This window comes from Lepisma saccharinum, chromosome 4 (assembly GCF_977018435.1).
Source record: "Lepisma saccharinum chromosome 4, izLepSacc3.1, whole genome shotgun sequence".
In the NCBI taxonomy this organism is placed as follows: Eukaryota; Metazoa; Arthropoda; class Insecta; order Zygentoma; family Lepismatidae; genus Lepisma; species Lepisma saccharinum.
Window position 1 is genome coordinate 55,231,904 of NC_139232.1, and position 22,834 is coordinate 55,254,737.

The 22,834-nt window shown below is 37.9% G+C and overlaps 1 protein-coding gene across 1 annotated transcript in view; it reads right to left on the bottom strand.

The window, feature by feature from the left end:
• Nucleotides 1-5,847: 5,847 nt before the first annotated feature.
• LOC145986475 (serine/threonine-protein kinase 17A-like) overlaps nt 5,848-22,834 on the bottom strand; it is a 234,541-nt gene continuing 217,554 nt past the window's right edge. The window contains exons 4-7 of the mRNA XM_083120522.1: nt 15,136-15,262; nt 14,646-14,694; nt 11,986-12,165; nt 5,848-7,668 (exon numbers count right to left, since the gene is read on the bottom strand). Of these exons, the coding sequence (XP_082976648.1) occupies nt 7,380-7,668; nt 11,986-12,165; nt 14,646-14,694; nt 15,136-15,262 (645 nt within the window). The 3' untranslated portion in view covers nt 5,848-7,379. The remainder of the gene's footprint in view (nt 7,669-11,985; nt 12,166-14,645; nt 14,695-15,135; nt 15,263-22,834) is intronic.

The following is a 22,834-nucleotide window of genomic DNA, read 5'->3' on the forward strand; positions in this document are numbered from 1 at the left end:
TTCGGTTGAACTCGGCTATTTTCGGGAATCACGCAAGCTCGGAAAGCACTGCTTTTTGTAGAAGCTTTGTGGACGGGTTCCACCAAAATTTCACGCTTCGCCATGTGACTCCTTCGGAGGCCTTATTTTCCCGCAGAACGGCTGCAAGCATTGAGGCTGGTGCTTGCTACAGAGCTGCTGGGGGAGTTTGCGGCCACATTTTTTCGCGAAATCGAGTGCGATGGAAACTAAATACGGTTAGAACATTAAGTACATTAAATGATATTCGAATTATGCAAGCAGTGCTTGCATTGCTTGTACTATATCTTCGCCTCTGCAACATTACCACTACACCATCAGGGTGGGGCATATTTTCTTGTGAAACAAGTTTGTACAAATATAATAAATCACGGAGATATATTATTTTTAACTGATATTATTAAACAATTATACAAGTAATATTTAAAGCCTAGTAAAGCAGCTGTATATGACTTCATAATGAAGTCATCAAAACGTCAAACACATATTTTAACCATTTCAGAATTTCAAAATGCCCTATGGACATAGTATTGCTACTTTTAATCACTAGGGCCCGGGACTTTGTTATAATCTATTTTTTATTTGGCATCGGATGAAATTAAAATCAGCCAAAATAGATGAACTTGATAAGGCATATTTTGACATATTTTTCCAATTTTGCACTTTTACAACATATTTCTTCAATTTTCTCATGACATATTTCTGTATAATTTCGTAATTGTCTTGCATATAATCGGTTATTTTATAATTTATTCTTCATACCTTTAGCTCAATGAATAGTTAATACTATCGATGTCAGGATAAGGAAATTATGAACAAAGAAATTAAAAGCAGATGCCATATTTTCTTACCAACTAGTACAGAACAATAATACCGCCTCCTTTTTTTTATCATGTCGATAATTGATAGCCATATGAGCATTCAAAAGTTGTGTGTGTGGGTATGTATTGATTGCCTAGATTTACCAGAGCTGTGGTGAGCTGCCAATTATGTTTCAGTTTCCACGAAGGTGTAAAAATTACATAATAGCAGTGGCGAAGCATCCTATGAGGCCAGGAGGCCGGGCCTAGCCACGCCATTACTCTTTTAAAGGTGTATTTACTTATTTCGTCAAAACACGTGTAATGCAATGGAAAAGTTTGGAAATTTCATTTTTGATAATTACAAAGCAATTCTAACCTTGTCCAGTATACGAACTTTCCACGGAGTGAGGCACATTTGCTGGGGCTTCTTCTCTTTACATTCTGTCGTACGATCGTATATGCGGGAAGCCTAATCTTACGAGTACTGTACGTATGCTTATAACGTGCTCGTGAGGCCGGCCTCGTGGTGTTACCCACTAGGACGAACAGAATATCAGCAACACTGCATTTCCGCCAGGGTTGAAAATTTGTGGTGTACCGGCATTTTTTGTAAACATTAGCCTGTGTTTGTGCAGATATATTTCTATTTCATTGTACATTCTCCATATTTTGTACGAAACTTAGGTTTTCCTTCCTTTCTTCGACAAGTGTAAGAGAAATTGAAAATTACGGAGTACTGTAGTTCTGACTTCGTTTTCTGGTCAGAGTGCTGATGGTCTTGTCGATTCACCCAACACCATAGCGTAAACAGAAAGTCTATGTGTAAAGTGTCTTCATACCAAATTATGTAAATTAAAATGCTAGCTACGCCTTATATTTACAAAGTAGTTTTACTTTCACTGGAAATAGAATAATTTATTTTTATCGTGAACGGGGATTCCCTAGCTCGTTCCCTCTCTATGAAAACTTGCCTCCTGCTCAGGACGCTACAAGGGAGCGTGGCTCGGAGCGCGAGGTTCGTTTGTGGCAGTAGAGCTTTGTTTGTGATTCGTGTCTTGTGCAGCGATCAGATTTATGCAAGAAGTGCCGGACTGAAATGCAAGAACAATCGAGTTCTTAATTGAGTGAAGATGTAATCATCGGTAAGATAGGACCAACTTTTGGTCTTTCATGTTTCCTTCTTATAACAATCATTTCTAAAATGTTTTCAACTATATTTTGCTTTGCAAGTAGCAGTGGCAAGTGACAGCAAAATATTAAAAAAAAATATTAAAAGTTGTTGAAACGTTATTTAATGCGTTAACACTGTTGTCGAATAGATATTACAAGCAGACATTTTTTTTTACGCAGCCGACACAAGCGAAGAGGTGGGCAGTTTCGTTTACCCTGAAGGGATAACAAGAGAAGAGGGCGGTCAATGAGAGTACAATGCAAGGAAAGACTTTTTTTGGGTTTAGGACAAAGAGTGTTGTGTTATGGGGTTATTGCGTGGGCCATGTCTGTTTCAGGTCTGGCGGAACAGGCCAGTGTTGTCACATTAGATTGGCAGAAAAGAACTGATTTGCACCTAAAACTTGGGATTCTATTCTCTCAAGCAACTACATTTATTATAACTTGTTTATATGTTACATAGTAACCTGTCGTGTTGCCGGGTCCCAAACAAGGATCCTATGTTCTATTATCACGTAAAGGTGTCTACTAACACAAGGGGTAGAACAAACTAGGAAGCGAAGTATACACACTGAATGAGAGAGGTCACCTTTACTTATGTTTTTTCTTGAAAGCCCCGTGGTGGTCATCCTAACACGTTACGAAGCCAGGCGACCTAACTGTGGTCATGTCAATGTTTCCTGATCATCTTTAATTCCTTCTCCATACATTCTCATCGTCACAATTAGCATAGAGCAGAACAAATGAGACGAAAATATTCAAAATTTAAATTATGTTTACTTGCACATGCAGGTGTCAGAAATTCATTTATCTAGAAAGCCAAGACTGGAATTAACTACAACCATTCCTTTGGTTAGACAACAGATAACAATGGTGTTTTCCTCGGTGCGAGGAAGTCTTGCTAAAAAAACTAAGTTGGCAGCAGTAGAACGTACCAAACTGACAGTCGCTGAAAGTGCGGAATTCTGTCGTCTGCTCATGGCACAAACATCAGACTGACCCGAAAATTATGGGGGGGGGGGGTTCTAGCCCTTTTCACCTCAATTGCAAAATAAATTTAGAAAAAAGTGATAAAGAATTGACAACAGGGCTCGAGCACTATTTGTTGGATTTTCGCGATGTCCCATGATTGGTAGTTCTTTCTGGAGGTGTGTGCATAAATCAGGGGTTGAAAAAATACAAACAAATAAAAAAAAACGAAATGAACAAAATCTAGATCGATGACATCTGGTGGGCGGGAGGAGAATGTCTAAGACATAATTATTGTATTGATGGCCGGTAACAACACTTTTGAAAACGTCACGCCACTGGCAAGTAAAGAAGCGGCCTGGAGAGACATTGAACCACTCTCCATGACATAGCCCCCCTCCCTTTCTTTTTACATATTTAAGCAACTAATGAAAATAATCGCACTTTTGTGCCTAACCTGCTAGGAAATCTGCACTTCGTCACTGCATGATAGTAAAAGAAATTTAGGATAATTCCAATGAACCTCACAATATTTTCAGTATTTTCCAACTACATTCTTCGGTTAAAATAATTCTGACTTCATTTAATACCCTATCCCTATCCCCATCCCCATCCTAGTCGATCTTCCCTGGAAGATACTTACTTCCTATGTAATGAGAAATTCGAAAGTACTCTTGTGCATATTTTTGGCTTTACCGGGAATATTTCTGCAGTTTTCTGACATATTTTACAATTTTATGGCACATTTTTCAAATTTTATGACCTAATTACATACATATATTACAGTTTCATAGGACAAAGTCCTGGGCCATAGTAATTACACATCATGAAACATATACAAATTATAAAAAAATATTCAGTAACTATATTTAGGTAATAAGTATGACCTTGGTGCAGTGGGATCCTCAAGACTTTCACGAGAGGATATGAAGAAGCATGGTATCACTTCTCGGTAATCTATGAATGACTTTTGGATAAGTCACTGTTTTAGAACAATTTTATTTACAGGATGACTAAAAGAACATTTTATCACAAACAAACAGTGCATGTATGAGTAATGGAACTTCAAAAGCTGAGCTATTTATTTAAAAGTGATACAAAATAGGTACATGCCTTCAAAGTTTTACTGTTCCATGATGTAGTCACCAACTTTGTGTACAACTCGTTGCCAACAAGCCAGCATATGATACCTATAGCAGGGCCTGTAGATTAATAGTGCAAATAGAGCTGTCTACTGGCTATAGAATCTTTGGAACAGTTCTTTAAGGCAATGCCAATTCCCCACAAGCCTCTTGCACTTGATGACGCTGTCGTGATGGATATAAATTGAATGTGCTAAAGGTTGTACAACTCCCCTGTTCTTGTTTCGAAACATGGTCACAACACAACAGTGAACAGTATATTAGACCACGAGCTAACACAAGGCTCTCTACTTATAGTCACCGTGCATGCACACGACATGGGAAGGGAGAGTCCATTTGCACCACCTAACATGCGGTATAAGCAACTTTTCCTTGTTCCATTACATAGGATCCCTACAGCAGTGTTGCAACTCTTAAAGTTCCATCCCATATGTGTCTTATTTTAGTACTCAGTCTTATAATTTGCCATCTTTTCTTGCATTTGGTGTTTATTTATTTATTAAATGAATGCTGTGCACTAAATGTGACAGAGCATCTCCAACGTTTTCTTGTTCGGTTTTAGCCTTGGTCTCGGGACCACTTGCTACAGCTTTGATCCACTGTCTATGGATTTTCCCTAATTATGCACAAACTGCATGGAAACTATCAGTTATACAAGATCCTTCGACTAGTTTCTGTTTCAGTTATTTATCACTTTTCTACTTTAGGTAAATCACTGTGATGAGGATGAATGATGATCGGACAAACAAAATGGCATATATAGTTTTATCAAATCAAACCTAGAGCATCTGGTGTCGTATCCCAGACAGCTTAAATGTATTCTTTGCTACTAATGACACAAATTTAAAATAAATTTGCTGGTGGTTTGAAGGGAATGGAGTAAGGTTGACATCAAAGGTTTAAGTCTATAGGGACTGAGCCTACAGTTCAAAGTTTAAATTGAAGCATGTTGTAATATACTCCATTGGGGGATCTAACCCAGAACCCCTTTATTACAAGGTGACAGCGTTTTTATGAATTTGGAGAGAGAGTCTTTGTGTCACCCCTTCCTTCCTTCTTCTTTGGTTGGTACACACCGCCTATGAGCGATTTCTTGCCAGGGGACCTATTTGGTTTGTTATGAGAAAGTTTGTTTACATTCCAAGTATCTGTTTGTTTATGTTACAATGTTGTGTTTTCATGCAAAGCTGTACAGTATCCACATGACATCAGACTGTGGTTCGTAGAGTAGAGTCGAAAGGGACATCGGAAATGGGATACCCACACGTTGTAACTGTTTGTATAGAGTATTGCGATGTTGTTGTCGAATTGGGCATTGTAAAAACAAATGTGTGGTTGATTGTATAGGTTCTCCACACTGACAGGAAGTTGCAGGTACGGTATATGAACTGGGATGTATAACAACGTGACCTGTACGCATTCGCATGGTAAACACTAAAACTGCACGAGGTAGGTTAATGTGTTGAAACCAAGGACGTTTGTTGCCGACTTGTGCATGCCATCTATATGTATTGGTATTGAGGAGTTGCTGGGTGCACCAATCGTCCCATTGTTGTTCTACTTTGATTTTTACCAGTGGGAGGAGGTCAGTGTACGGCAGGTGCATCGGGGTAACAGTTTCTTTCATTCTTGCTTGTTTAGCCATTACATCAACGCAATCTTGATATTTATTAAGGTCACCCTCTCACCCAACATTGGCTCTTATATTCCACTACCTTCATTGCTAAGTAACCAATCCATTATATTTTACAACAATCGTGATTTATTAAGAGCAAAAAATGAATTTTACATTTACATTATGCTACATGTAATACTGTTACAATTTATTTACAGGAATACATACAATGAATGTACGGCTTATTTAGGACTACCCCCTCTAAAAAAGTGAAGAAAAGAAGGTTGAAGCAAACTAAAATAATTTAGAAATAAGATTCCAAGATGCATACAAAAGAAACAGATGATCTCGCACAAAAAGTGAGTATGAGTGTTAGTCATAATTTTTAGTGCCATAATAAAGAATAACTGTAGTTTTTCATTGCAATTGTAACATTGCGAAAAATAGCTTTCCACACGCATACAAACACACAAAAGATACTGGACTACAATTGTAGAGAAACTTAAATGTGTCATTCGTTCATAGTTTTTGTTTGGGTTGGTCAAATCACGGTGTTATAGGAGGAAAAAAAGCACAGAACTAACACATTGGTTGATTGCACAATAACAAAATTTGTGACAATTTGGACTGTTAATACAAACACTCCTAGACAGAAAGAAAAAACTTTGCAACATTCATGTTGCTCCATGTAGCATTCCCAAAATTGAATCTTGACAGAATTTACAGAGAAAGAAGTAACTAAATTTAAGCAACAAGTAACAATAAATATATTTTGGAAAATATGTAACATCCTAGGCAGGACATGCTGTAGTGGATATCACTGTAAAGAGCATGCATATAATAACTATGCATATAATCAGTCAAGTAAAAAAAAAACAACATATCAAAGTGTATTGTTGATTAAAGCAATATTCTTTAAATAAGGAAAACAAGTTACTTCACTTTACCCGATAAGTCTACATTACAAATATTCAAGATAATTTTAACAAATCTTCGCAATGAATATAATTTAGATATTTCTTACTCAAATTCATGCTAGTTCCAAGTAAGAATTAATACAGCCTTTGGCGAAAATATATGAGTTGAGTGAAATGAGCTCCAAAATTCTACATATGAAGATATCAAAACACATGTGGAATAATGAGAAAAAAATATAAATTATGGGTCAACACTGAGGGAACTTAATTTACAATAATCTTCATATTTTTTCATAGTAAATTTTGTGCTATCCATCACTGACAGAATGAAGGAATGGCACACACACACACACAAAGAAATATATTCATACTTTAATAACATATAAATACCCTGTTTTTGTGTAGTCTTTCGTTCAAAGATTACGCCCATGTCAATGTGGAAAACATTAAGCACAAGTTATCTTGTGCTCCTAAAAAGTAACATGTACATATAATCACACTGTAAATTCTTTTGACCTAAGGTCAATATATTTGTTTTCCAAAACAAAAGTCATGTGCAAGAAGCTAGTGTTCAGTGCTGCAAAGCACTCTAAATGTGTCTAACGTGTTTACACATGTTTCTAATTACACATTTGCTTTTCTTTTTTTGTAATGGCTCGGTATGAACAACCAGTAATGGCAGCAGGCAGTGCAATCGACACAGTCTTCATGCTTGTGATTTGAATTGCTTGTTTATCCATACTATTCAGCAAATCAATCCTCGATCGAGGATGAGTTCTACAGGGCTTTTCAAATCCAAGTGCTTTGGTATACGTTCCAAGTCCAGATTCTCTTTTGTGAAGTTATCCAGGTTGAAGTTTTCCTTGTCCATGTTTAGGTGGTCGCAATTCGTTCCACACTGTGCACAGGATATGCACGTGTTCATACTGAACGACGACTTCCTACCCGACGGACACTGCAGCTGAATATCACTGGACGGACTAACACCAGACAGCCATGGATGTTCCAGGCATTCCTGAGCAGAAAGACGAGCGCTGAAATGCATAAGAAAGACACCCATTAAAATGTTTGTGTACGCTGCGTTTGGTCCAATCTGTGAATTTTTCCTTCCAGAAGGCAAACAGGCAAACGAGCCTGCTGCTACTGGGCAAGAAGGCAAACATTGACCATTCACTGTCACCACTTTCAACTCAACCACTCTTAATGTATACTGTATGTTGTGAAGAAAGTGGCAGTATTGTGAAATTTCTACTCAGAGGATGGGAAGATATGCAGATTGGACTAAACGTACTATATCTAGCTCAATTCATTACAAGAATAGTAAATTTCTGCTTAGCAACATCTTAATGTAACAATCTCAACATTTTAGGCAGCATACAAGCAAGTACTTGCTGATGAACAAATATTTATATAAAGATGACATGATTTAACATTTAGCATATATTGATGGATGACTGAGGGAGGTCATTATGAATATATATATATATTGCATACGTTGCATTTAATTTCAGCCAGTGTATGGAACTGGTGGCCACCCACCATCATGAAGAAATTTGGCAGTTGTCTGTAGGCAGGCCTTTCTTTGCCCTAATGGGCTGATGCACCATGAGTTGTTATACAGGGTGTCATTTTAATGGCACCCACGGACCACAGAAACGTGTATTGAACATCAAAACATACAATTTTTCTCTGTAACATTTTCATCGTTGGTGTGTCGTTTCGATGCTACAGTCGTTCAAAAATAGCCAGTTTTACTGCCTGAATGCTGACACCTCCTCACGAGCTCAGAATTTTATACTTCCTCCCAGGAGTTTCGAAACAGCACGTGTCCCGTAGCCCGAGACCAAAGCCTGAACGCACGGCCACGGTGTCAAGGTGCTGGACATATAATAATAAATAAGGAACGGATTTTAAGATGCAGCACCTTTCCAAAAATATAGTTGTTTTTATACAGATCGTTTGATATATGTATTATAGGACATGAAATCAAGTAAAATGAACATACAGTAAAATGAACATACTTTGTTGCAACTTTTCGTGAGATTAGCACATGTATCCCACATGCAGCACCTTTTTCCTTCCTTTCCTTTCATGTTTTGTTAAAAAATTGGACAGAAAAAGAAATAATTTTCGCTCTTCTTGAGCAGCTACATAAAATCCTATAGTCTCATTTTGTAGAGCAGATCGAGAGCTATAAAATGGTATAATATAATCACTGCAGCCCCAATAGTTCCGAAGATAATGGAGCAAAACCCGCGAGAAAACACAAACTTGAACAAAACCTATTCGGTAGAACCACAGTTCTCTATGTGGTCCGTGTGCATTATATACAGAAGGCGCAGAAAAATAGAGCATTGAATAAAGGTATTTTATCAGCACTTTTTTTTCTTGCATCTATTTGAAAACATTTTCAGACCCCTTTTTTTTCCCTTTCCAGACCATAATTTTGCACCTTAAAATCCTTTCCCTACTATAACACTACCGTTAATCCTGGAAGCACAAATAAAATAATATTTAACCCCACTGTTTTCTTGATGGTTTTAGATTTTGAATCATTGAACCACAGAAATGCGACAAGTCTTGTATTTTGATAAAATTCTTACCAGACTCCACCAAGAAAAAATTGGAAATTTAGAGGGAAATTTTACTCACGAATGTTATGTCGTGTGACCTTTCACATAAAAATCACATTGTTGGAATTTGGATTAAACCGTTTATTTATTTGGGCCTTCCCTATGGTGCAGTGGAAGTGTCATCGCCTTGTAATCAAGGGGTACCAGGTTCGATACCCGGTGGAGGCACATAGTGGTTCGGATCCCACTTTAAACTGTAGGTCCAGCCCCGATTAGCCTTACTGTGCATAAAGTGGACTTAAAACACCAAATAAATAAATCATTTATTTATTTAAGGCCAGGGGGTACCGTTGTCTACTCCAAATGGGAAGAAGGGAACGAGAAGCAAATCCACGCGCTCGTGGTGTCAGATTTCTTAATATAACTGCACTAAGCACATGAACTGAAAGAAGGTAGGTTGAAAACCAAAATGCCTATACAATTCACTGCTCTGATTGGTGGAGACCTTCAATTAAAAGGTAGGTTTCTCTCTACCATTCTTCGTAAGAAATGCATGGGTATGTTTGTTGATGACGTAATGATTTTAGCTCCCTCCATCTTTCATGTGAAGGAACTCTAGTATACACTGGAGGCTCTGTTCAGTATTCGACATAATTGGAAAAAAAACAACATACGTACACTTACGCCCAAGGGCGTATTTAAGGAAGCCTGGGACCCTCTCGAAAGACTTACTGTAGTATTAAAATCAAAGAATGGAAATATACTTGTTTAGCATTTGTTCTATAATCCAGGGATATTTATTTCCGCTGAACTTACTGGTAGGCAAGGATTAAATTGTAGGCTTTGAATAACAATTTTAACACCATTAAGCCTTATTTCCATGATAACCAAAAACTCAATATGCTGACCAAGGCAGAATTTATTTTATTTTAAAACATAAATTAAACGTTAACTTTCAACCTTCCAGCAAGCAGGTAGGAAGGAAGAAGAGAGTACTAGTGATAAAATGGAAGGAGGCCAAGGAAATAGAGAAGAAAGGGGAAGAAGACACAATGAACTGGAGTGGGGGACTGAAGATACACAAAGAATAAAAGAAGGTGTTAGAAAGAGTGGAAAGGAAAAGAGAGAAGGAGGAGAGAAGGAAGAGGAATCAAGAAAGAAAGGATAAGAAAAAAGAGCATGAGTTAAGGAGTCCAACAGGAGAAGGCCACCTGCTGGAACACCTGGAAAGGAATGTTCCAGATAAACAACTTTCTAATTATCTTGTATCTGGAGGGGTTATTTTTGTGCATATATATCTTCCTGTTTTGTACCTTATTTCATTTGTAGCTATTTGGTACAGAGTAAGAAGAAGTCCTTGCTAGAAGGTTGAAACGTAACTTTTAGTTTATGTTTTAAAATAAAATAAATTCTGCCTTGGTCAGCATGAGTTTTTTTGTTTGAATAACAGTACCAAAGAAGATATAATCAGAAATTTCTTCTTTTCGCCAACTGAATCTAACATTTTTTTGTTATTCAATAAATATTCAATTCTTTATCTCTTTGACATGAACTTCCTTGCCAAGACTTATATTTATATAAATCGTGGCGATTTTAACTACACGCAAGTTAGATAATGAATACATGCTATTATATCTCTATTCTTGTACCATCTTCTTACCTATTTATGTAATAATGTAATAACAACAATTCAATATTAATTAATGTAGTCACCGATTATAAAATTGGACATCTAGATCCTGAAATACCCGCTTCTCTGCAGTGTTGTGTGTTGCCTAAGTCAACAGTGGGAGTAGAAGTTATCACTGAAATTTTCCTATTAAAATCCTTTTATCTCCGTAGGTTAGGCAACACGCATAACGCCTTGCAGATAAGTGAGTATGTCAGGATCTAGGTGTCCAATTTTTATTGTCGGTGACTGTACATATTATGAATAGACCCATAAATTATAGTAATGTATTCATTTAAACATTTATATTATAATTTCTGAGCCAGTTGTTTCGAACCACTCCCCCCGAAATATATTTCTAGATACGTATCTGCTAAAGTGGTAGAATATGACAACAGGTTCTGGCTGAGTGCATTATATTTTTCGAGTCAATCGATATTTTTTCCTTCGGCTATTCGCCAAGAGTCCTGGGTTCGAATCCCGCTCGGGCTTGGTTGTTTGTGAATGTCCATTCATCAATTTCATCATTTCATCACTCATCTCCATCTTCGCAAATTAGCCAAGAGGCACAAAACGCAAAGTAAAATAAACTAAATCAATCAAGGAAAGAATCGGTCATATTTCCGTAGCATTTTTCGCAGCATAACCTATCAGAGGCGACCTTCAGGTCACGAGTGCAGTTGTAATGGCGGCCGAGTGAGATGTAAACAATGCATCGCTTCACATTTTTAAAAGACGATAACCATTCAACCGAGAGGAATAACGTTTCGTATAAAACGTTATTAGATACAAAACAATGGCGCTGTTTAAATACATACTTTACAACGTTTAATGTACACGTATGGAAGAATATTTTAGTTGTTTCAATTGTAAACAACGTGCACTCACCATATATGGTGTACTTAACGTGCCTTTCGTGCTATATACATTATACATTGTAATCGCAAAAATTAACCGGAATATTACATGAAATGCTTCCGTGTAAGGACTGTTATAAGATTTTTGGAAGCATTTATATAACATTTATGCTAGCAAAAATGTTAATGGAAATGCTTTCGTCGAAAGTGGGCCTTAAGACTCCTCATCTCGCGATGCTTATGCAAAATTACCTTGGTTCGATGACCAGCGTGGCTCTGATGAAGTCGATGGCTGCTCCCGAGACGGACTGGAAGAGGTCTTCCGGGAAAGTAACATCGCACTGGGATATGTTGCAGAACGTCTCCTGCTTGGTGTTTCCGGCGAACGGAGAGAAGCCACTTAGCAGCACGTACGCCAGGACACCGACCGACCTGCAAGTAAAAAGCAAGAAGATCAATGTAGGACTTAATCGATATGCCGATACTAAGTACTATGTCGACGTGTGCGTGAATGTGTGGGTTAGGTCACGCAAATGTCTCTTGCACAATTGTTAATAACTCACGAGCTCTAAATGTTAACCTTTCTTTCCGAGGCAACAATGTTCGTGCAACTGCTCCATTGGAGAGTGACTGATAAATGTTTTGAGGCTCAATCAATGGGTCATAGAATAAAACTGAGCCTCTACTCAACTTATGAATAAGAAACGTTTGAGAACCTGCCTGCATCTACTCCCTCAGTACCTACTCCAGCGGTGAGCACTTGCTTGCTTTAGGTTGCATATACATAAATAAAAAAAAACAAGACCACGTTCTCAGAAATTGAGCGCGAGTGTATGCAGGTTTGGATCTCACTTTCAACTGTAGGTCCAGTCTCTATCAGCCTATCTGATAATAAGGTGGACCTTTGACGAGAGAGAAAGAGAGTGAGTGAGTGAGTCGGCGCGCGCAGGTACCCTTGGATTTGGGGGGGGGGGGGGGAATGTGGAAAAATAGAAGATCTGAAATGCTGTAGCAGTATTAGGTGTGACCACCAACGTTATGGTTGTATTGCAGGTAGATGTACATTGTAGAGTTGCAATATCAGTTCGAAAGTAAAGTAAAAAGACAGCTCTTTCTCCCTGACCCGACAATCAGCAATACAGTCGCTTACATACAGACAAAGGTTGTCCCACGGTTTTGATTCATTGATTAAATTGTTGTTTTAAGTCCACTTTATGCACAGATAGGCTAGTCGGGACTGACTTACAGTTTTTTTTTTTTTTTTTAAGTGGAATCCGAACCACTGTTCAATGTACCTCCATCGGATATCGAACCCGGGACCCCTCGGCTGTCACACGGGGTGCAGCTTGGTGCTTATTGGTTACATTCAATTCTCAGAAGTATTCGAAGAGTACGTTATTTCGCAAATGAACAATGTTTTCAAATTTCCTTTACAGCACCATTGGACAGCCGTGATAATTCTATGTTTAGAAAATAGTGCATTTACAAATTAAAATGATGTATTGGGAATCATTCCTCCAATGAAGAACATGTCTGAATGTGAATTTAACACACACACACACACACACACACACACACACACACAAACGGGAGGGATATTTTTGCATCACAACTGCAATTAAAAAAAGTCTGGACAGAGATTAAAAAGAATGGACTGTCCCGACTACATAGGGATGTCTGGTAGCCTTGCACCAGATGTTATAGAAGTAAAATTACAAAATAAGAATGGAAACTTCTGAACCTGCCTCTCCCCACAAACAAGCCATTTATTTATGAAAGGACAAAATGGAAATGATTGGAAAATTTGAAAATCGTCAATGTTAGTTTCGTAAGTTTTTTATAGATTCACATTAAAATATTTCATAGTTAGAGAATACCGCGGGAACCAATCGAAAAAGGGAGCAGTTACAGTTGGAACACGCGCTCTTGATCTCATGATGGTATGTTGACAGATTTAACTTGCTCTTCAGGACAATAGCGGCGATTGGGTGCCAAAACTGGGGGAGAGGGGGCAAGGACAGTTTACTTTCTCTTTATCCACAAGGCTTAGCATTTAAGAGGCCATAGTGCGGGGGAAAAGTTGGAAGGGGGCAATTGCCCCAACGCCCCCCTAATCGCCGACACTGCTTCAGGATATTTTGATTTACTTACAATTATGTTCTCTTTCAATTTTTTTGCACATAATATGCACAATAATACTGATATTGTGCAATATCTTAACTTACTCAACTTTTTCCCATAAGTTTAAGATTTCTTTTTGATCTTTCACGTCGAAACAATAATTACTAACATAACAAGGTGGTGGTAGAAATAAAAAGTTGTACAGCCGGCGGCAAATACAAATACTAGGCAAATTGCAACCTTATTTATTCGTTTGTTTTATGTAATGCCAAGTTCGAAAATTGAGAGAATAGCATGACTACACAATCACTACAATCTCTTTTTCTTGGGAACAACCAGAGTGTAAAAGAAATGATAATGAAAATAGCTATGAATAATTCGCTCACTGGTATATTTTGTCGTTCTATTCACACACGAAATGCAATAAATACCTCCACAGTTATATTTCATAATTTGATCTTATGAATTAATGGGCCATGCTTTAATGTGATCGAGTTTTTCTGTTCTAAGCTCAAATTACAATATCAGAGAAAATGCCAAAAAAAAATACCGGTAAAATTATAAGAAAAGAAAGGTTTTTTTGACACAGAAAACTTCTAAATACTATACAATGAGCTTTCGTTTCGTTACAGTTAGTTGTAGAATTAGAAAACTTGCGTTCTTGACACACAAACATTCTCCATACTAAATTACCACGGTTATGCGTATTGCATTTAGTATTTGAATAAATGTATGCGTAGTAATTATGAATTTCGTTTTAAATGTGACGTTCTACATCCTTGAACACTTACCAGATATCTGTGGCTAAGCTGATTGGCTCGTAACTAAGAATTTCTGGCGCTGGAAAAGAATAATAAATATAGCTGAGTATCCAGTATTGTTATCTGTGGTTTAAGATATTTACAGACATGCCATCTCCAAATAATTGTTATGCAATTGCGATTCTATATTGGAAAGATCTGAAAAGTCGCAATGTAAAATTTAGTAAATACCAGTCTTAAAATGTATACCATGTCATCAGATTACTTGAATCTCTTTCGATTCATTCTCCTATAAGACATCACATCTGTAATTTATATTATTATTATTATCATTATTATTATTATTATTAACAGTCTGGAAATGAAAGGTAGCATTTATTATCACCTTCATATATCCGAAAAACAACAGGATTATACATTCAAAGCAGATATATTTTTTAGATTCTTCCAATTATTTTAAACTGGTCATGTTTAAATAAGTTACCAGCAGATAAAACCAAGTAATAAAAGAAAAGCTTACCGACATAATCAGGCGTGCCCATGATTTCTCTCAATTCAACGCCATTTTGAATTAGTCTTGAGATCCCAAAATCACAAAGTTTGATGTCGCATTTTGGATAATCCGATGTGAGCAGAAGATTTTGAGGCTGAAAGAGAAGCTTAGCTCTTAACAGTTGATCGAAAATAACAATAATAATGCTGGAAATGGAAATATACACAAGTTGGATTGATTTTTGACATATGGGTACTTCTAACCAGTAAATCAAAAATGTGGAGATTTATTTTGCTATGTAGTCCAGTCAAAATGGGTTTGGTCTGGAAAAAAAAACTAGGGACCAAGCTAAAAATGTCATATCATTAAAAATAATTGTCAAAATTCAGTTACAAAGACTATAAAAAATATATTAAGTTACAATTATATAGTACATTCAGAATGTTTTCTTTTTCACTGGAAGAAAACTTGCTGATATTATTATAGTTTGATTAACACACTTAACAAACATTTCCATAGTAGACTCATATACCGGGTGGTCCAAAAGTCCCGGAGCGATCACATATCGTGAGAAATACACATCGAATCGGAAAACGAAAAAATACGTGTTTAATAAGTTCAAAGATCTCACACTTGATTCCCCACCCCCGCCCCCTGGGGGCAACTGTGGAATTTTAAATGGAAACCAGTGTTGTCACATGAAGGGAAATTTCCCTTTTTGAAGGAAAATTTTGAGCTAATTATACGTGAAAAGGGAAATTTGATGAAAAATAGCGAATTTTCAGGGAAATTTTAAGACAGACTCAACATTAATTATATTAAACATTATAAGTGATTCCAGTTTTCAAAATGAGAACTTCTTTCTTTTATTTTGTCGTATACTTTGTTCTGAGAGAAAGGGTGGAATTTGGGTTGGTCCACATGTGGCTAACGTTTGGGGCCGGAGGTCATTGACCATTCACCCTTATGTCCCGGCTTTGGGAGTGGGAGTCTGAGGGTATTGTTTATGTAAAGCTTTCCGCGGTTCATTGAATTTTGCCTCAACACTGCATGTGCAAACCATAAAGTTCTCTTTTTCGCAAACTATCTTTACTTCTGTCTTCCTTGGACACTGAGTTATTCGTTTGGTTTGGTTTGAGTTGCTGTTTTAAGTCCACTTTATGCACAGTAAGGCTAATCGGGACTGAACCTACAGTTTAAAGTGGGATCCGAACCACTTGTGCCTCCACCGGGTATCGAATCCGGAACCCCTTGATTACAAGGCAATGACGCTACCACTGCGCCATGGGGGAGGCCCACTGGGTTATTCGTGTGTTTGGTGAAAGGTTGTGTCTGTCTTGGACGATGGAAGAACAAGGGGAGCAAAGGAAACGATCTGCAACTGCAGAATATATTAGAAAACGTCGTGGAGAATTATCGGAAGATGAGAAAACACCGCGGAAACAAGTTAAAAAATTCCGTGCGGAGTGGCAAGAAGTGACTAACAATACCTCTCGGACTCAATGGATTAAATTGTAATAAAAAAAACTTGCTGTGTTTCCGAAGTTCCACTTAATATGTAAAATTTACCAGAATGGAACATTTACTCAGATACGTACTATATTTCTTTTGTTTACTCAGGAATAACCCCAAAACACATGCGTCGAATTAAAAAAAAAAATCATTGGGGAGGTAAAAATGTGATTTTCCACACAAACTCTTCATACTTAAAAGAAGTGATGTTTCATCTACGCCTTACTAGAACAGCATTTTGTGTAGAATATTTTTAATTTTCTTCTGATGGTGTGATGAAGACAAGGGGCATTGGCCTCCCTAAATCTCTGTTTGTGTGTTTGGCTTTTTACTTAAGAAAATCTTACTTACTTAAAGTTGCAAACTTTAACGTAGTTTTAGCTTTCATCTCAAAAAGAAAAAATTGACTTGGTTTAGCAATAAAATCTAAATCTTCCAAAAAAAAAAAACATTTAAAGTTATTGATTTTATTGTTTATTGATTTGGTTTATTTTACTTCACTTTTCTGCAACTTTTGGCTAATTGCAAAGATGGGGATGAGTAATGATATGATGAAATTTATGAATGGACACTCACAAATAGCCATGCCCAGGCCGGGATTCGAACCGGGACCACTGGCGTCGTAGCATTTAAAAGTTAAATTGTTTAACATTTTATACATACATACGAACATGGTCAACGATAATATTTATTATTATTATTAATAATAATAATTCTTTAGATGAAGGGAAAAAATGGGCGAAAAAGGTAAATTTTACCCCTTGCAAAGGGAAATTGTGCTTACAGATTGTGGCAACCCTGATGGAAACCCCCATTGTAGAATCGGAAAGAGGACTTCATTCCGAGTCCAACGAGCTATCAACCATCCTCCTAGCTTAATTAGGAACGGTGATATGGCGATTTTAAATTTTCGAAAAGAAATGAAAGGGGAAAAAAAGTGAAAATTTCATAAAACCCCAAAAGAAAAATCAAAGGGACGTATCTCTGTCCCTAATTGAGCTAGAGTGAAAGCGATTGCAGATTCGGAATCTGTATGTGATCGTAGACACACACACACACACACACACACATACACCTCCATATACTCTATTGAAAGGTCTTGACGTGCAGATTCCGAATCTGCAATCGCTTTCACTCTAGCTCAATTAGGGGCAGAGATACGTCCTTTTGAAAGTTTTTGGGTTTTTCCTAATTGAGCTAGAAGGATAGTTGATAGCTCGTTGACTCGGAATGAAGTCCTCTTTCCGATTCTACAATACAAAATGCAGTTGCCCCCCCCCGCTCCACCCCCAGGGGGCGGGGGTGGGGAATCAAGTGTGATATCATTGAATAGCTTGCTTTCACTTATTAAACAAGTATTTTTTCGTTTTCCGATTCGATGTGTATTTCTCACGACATGTGACCGTTCCGGGACTTTTGGACCACCCGGTAGGTATATGCAGTATCAAAAGCAGAGAAATGTATATTTACATATAATATTTTATTAGCTTTAATCAAACTGTTCAAATATTTTACAGGGCAGTTAATAAGAAAAAAACCTTTCTGTAAAAAAAAAATACATCCATGTGTACGGTGCAAAGCAATTTTAAGCGTGTTTTTCTTTTTAAAAAAATCGATTTAAATTTAAGAATCATGATTTTTATCCACCCTGATTGTAGGCGCATATTAACTGATACCACATAATAGCCCATCTAGAAAACGAATCGTAAGTAACAGGGCTACCCTACATTTTAGTCCTGCCTGGCACCAGGAAGAAAATGTCCCACATTTTGAGCATAGCATAAATTGCATTTGCATTAAGTAATACTTGTTTCTATCACAAGGAAAATATTTATTTATTTCCTGAGGGAATGTAGTGCCCTAACCTGGCAAGATTGATTAGGTGCATAGGAAAACTTCGAAACCGCAAGCGTATACATGTCCGAACCGAACCGTTTGCGAGCCGTTTGTGAACCGTTCGCTGAAATTATTCTTACCAGCGAACTTCCAACGGTCCATGGGAAACCGTGAACCACAGGCAATCATTTGTTCAGTGTTCATCTTGTCATCATGTCTTCGCGTGAGGAAAAGTATGCGATTTTGGTGATGAGTGGTGCGGCTTTAGTGATGGCTAGTTTGTGCAAGAAGAAGAGAAAACAACGACGTTGGTGGCACACAAACCTGTATAAGAAACGCACTGGTACGGAGCTTATGATGGATTTGAAGTCACATTTGTCCGCACAAATATTCATCTCGGCACATATTTCCCTCTAGGCATCTTCTTTTATTATTATTATTATTATTATTATTATTTAAATGGTCCTTAAGTTTAGGAACCCAGAGTAAATAACTTGTTTCATAAATACCAATAAGCTTTAGTGCATTTTCCTCTGACCACTCCATAATTACATCAAAAACTGCAACAAAACCAATAGAAAATCTGGAGGTTCGCGAGCAGACCAAAATCAATGAACTACGCACGACGCCGTCCCAGTGTGAACTGCGAACTCCTTTGTGTTCGTCAGAAAACCGACAGGAGAAGGATCGCCACGAGCGGTTCACAAGCAGTTCGCCCGGCGCTGAAAACCACGTCCCAATAGTGAGAACAAAAGGTTCACAAGCGGTGCGCGAACGGTTCGGTTCGCACATGTATATGCACCTTAACACGGCACAAATGTTGAACGAACTTCATTGACAATACGAATTAATACAATACAATACGTAGAACTAATTTTACACTGATTCTGCGAAATGTTGTCTATTGGTTCAATACAATCCCAAACATTTTAACTGTTTAGAGTTTTATAATTATATTTTACTCATAATTGTTGTCTCGGAGAAGTATACTTGATTTTTTTTTTGTTTGTTCAAAATCCAAAATTGTAATTTCACATTATTTGCCAACTTAAATGATTGGAAAAGTGTCTCCTATGTTTTGCTAATAAATAATGTGTTGGTGTGTTGATGATTTTGTGCATGTCTGTGTCCGCTTCCTGTGAGTACTTTCAAGCAAGGGTAAACTACGTCACAGATCAGTTTTTCACAAAACCAGAGCTCACATTTGCACAGATGTCGACAATTAAGCTAGTGCCACAAACTGAATGTCGTTTCGTAATGGGCAATTTTGAAGATTAAAATACCCCTCTCTTCACTGGAGGTCCTATGCCACAAAGTACTCGATTGTTGTCCCCTCTTACCCCCGTCCAGCAGGTTGCAGGACGATGAGCACAGATGAATTGATACTTCTGCCAGATGTGTCTGGGAGGGGGGAAGCCAGGATGCAGGAAACAATGAATCAAGGAGATAAATAGAAGGGATGGGCAATAGCAGGATTCATAACGCACTTTCTGACAGCTGAATAGGAAGGGGGAGAGATCGCTTGGCAACCGAACATCTGCACGCACTTTGCCAGTGCGTATGTTCGGGCAATTATCAAATAAATCCTGCCTCATCTGTCGGACATTGCCACTCGGTCAGTGCAGAGGCCCCAGAACGGAAGTAAATTGTAGGTGCTATTTGACACAACAATAAAAGCGACGGATTTAATATGCTTAAGAAAACACTGTACATTTACAAAATGGCAAATATTTTTACATCATTACAACGGGTAAATGTTCCGATTTAAGAATTAAAGATTTTTTTGGACTCGCAATAACACTGTCACGCACAATAACGATGTTCTCAACAGACCGACTAGATTGAGAGCGCGGTGTTTTAATGTCTGCTGTCGAACCTGTTTCCTCAAATTTATTGATCAACTTGGGAACTTACTCTCACTAGGTGCACATTCACGTCCAAGGATTGTACAAAGCTTCCTTACAGTCTCTGCATAACACTCGCCATTCTTGTAATTAGTTTTCACCATCAAAACTCGATGTTGCTTTGTGTAACCCTCCATGTCAACTAAGCTGCAACAATCACTGATAAAGGTACTTGTTAGAACATGTTGCGTAAATCAAACTTGGCATCCTTAAATCGGAGCATTTACCCGTTGTAATGATGTAAAAATATATGTCATTCTTCTTTAAAAAAGTGTTCTATTAAGCATATTAAATCCGTCGCTTTTGTTGGAACACCCTACATATTGTTGGACTCGATGCGGTTCTGCTTTGTTGATGAGGTAGACAAACCTTTCGCCGAAGTTGGAACCACGATCTCACTAGCGAAGAGGCACAAAAGCAACGTACAATAAGAAAAACACTGTGTCATTACATAGAAACTAAACAAACCGTGGCCAAGGCCTGAGTGACACGTGATCAGCGCGTCGCTGTTTCCTGGTTTTCTAGACCGGAGTCATCTGTCTTTGCTTTCAAGCAGTTCCCCAACTGCCCCCCGATGCTGAACCGACACCGACATTTACGGATCTCTCACCTGGGATCGAATCTGGGACTGTTTCGTACCAAAAGCAAGAGCGCTATCAATTCGGCTTCGTGGGATTATCTTATATATATACACACAGTGGCGTGTCAAAGAGCAGTAATACAAAAAAAGTCAAGGCAGGAAAAGATGGCAAAATGACTACAAAAAAAGAAATATACGAAACTCCCCCTTCCGAAAATCCTGGGTACGCCACTGTGTAGCGTGTGTGTGTGTGAGAAGAGGAAGAGAGAGAGAGAGAGAGAGAGAGAGAGAGAGAGAGAGAGAGAGAGGAAGGAGAGAGGAAATGTTCAGATTGCGTGATGGAAATGTGTACTCTTCATATGAAAGTTCAGGTTTACTGAGGACACAGAATTGAATTAGTAAGGGCGCCAGAAAAAGGAGGGGCAAAGAAGGGGCGGGAATGACATTTAACATGGAAAAATGTTTACTTGAGCTATCATAGCATGCATTTTTTTCTGGGGGGAGAAACTGGAGGTCCCTGCTTCCTGAATTGAATCATCCCTAAGGAACTTGTATTATTTTCTTTTGGTATTTTCACTGGGTGTCCAGTTAACCCACAAAAACTTACTGAAGGCAGAAATTCTAATGCTCGGGGAAAAGTTGGTAATTAAAATGGTAATTTGATGATGAAGTTACATTAGGCAACTTCAAGTAATAAAAAGTTACTTATTTAATCACTGTCGTCTGAGAGGAGTGCATTCCTCTATTCATACGTGCGCGTAGGAACCGACCATACATTTCTAGGACAGCCGCTTCCTTTGCTGCAGAGCTGCGTGTTCTTCGTGAACGCACGATTACATATTTATTGATGTAGGCCGTGCAATACCGTTCTCCCTCCTTCCACCTTAACTTACTGATAATGGCCGCATTACATGCCGTGACCCAACATAGCGTGATATAGCAGGAGGTAAAAAGGAAGGAAACGAGAATGATTGATTGTTCGTGTGAAAGGTGAAGGTCATCGCGAGAGACGTTAATTAGGTACGGAAAGAAGGTCGTTTGCCGAATTATGCCCCTCCGCAGCATGGTTCGAGTCCCGGAAGAGTCGTACTTCAGGCTCGCATCTAGAAATATATTTCGGTGGGGGTCCGACCAAGTGTCTCAACAATAATAATAATAGAACAATTATATTTAATATAATTAAAATAATAATTAAATATGTAAATTAATTAATATTGTATTATTATTATTACCTGAATAGGTAATAAGACGGTAAAAGAATAGAGATATAACAGCACGTATTCATTAAGAAAGATCGCCAAAATTTGTATAGAAACAACTACTCTGGCAAGGGAATTAATGTCAAATAGATAAAGAATTGAATATTTGGGTGCAGTCCACTAACGCACAAAAATTCGAAAGTGTGAAGGTGCCACGACCGCACAACATCCAATGCTGCGTTGCAACATCTATGATTGTGTAATGGCTAGGTTAGGTTAGGTTAGCTTCGACTATGTCTCTGGGGTCTGCTGGTGTCTCCCTCCTTCTGCAGCGATACATTGCCCGTCTTACGAGGGCAAATTCTTATGAGATAGTGAGGTTATTTCAATGGGATAGGGTGTTATGAATATAGCCATTCACATAATATATGATACCAGTGGAATATACTGAGTGCAAAATCTCACTACCTCACTATGTCACGTGGTCCTAGGCTATGAATAGAAATAATTTTACCAACTACTATCAGGTTGCTAACTCATAAGAAATCAGGTTGCCAACTCATAGAAAATCAGGTTGCCAACTCATAAGAAATCAGGTTGCCAACTCATAAGAAATCAGGTTGCCAACTCATAGAAAATCAGGTTGCCAACTCATAGGAAATTAGGTTGCCAACTCATAGAAAATCAGGTTGCCA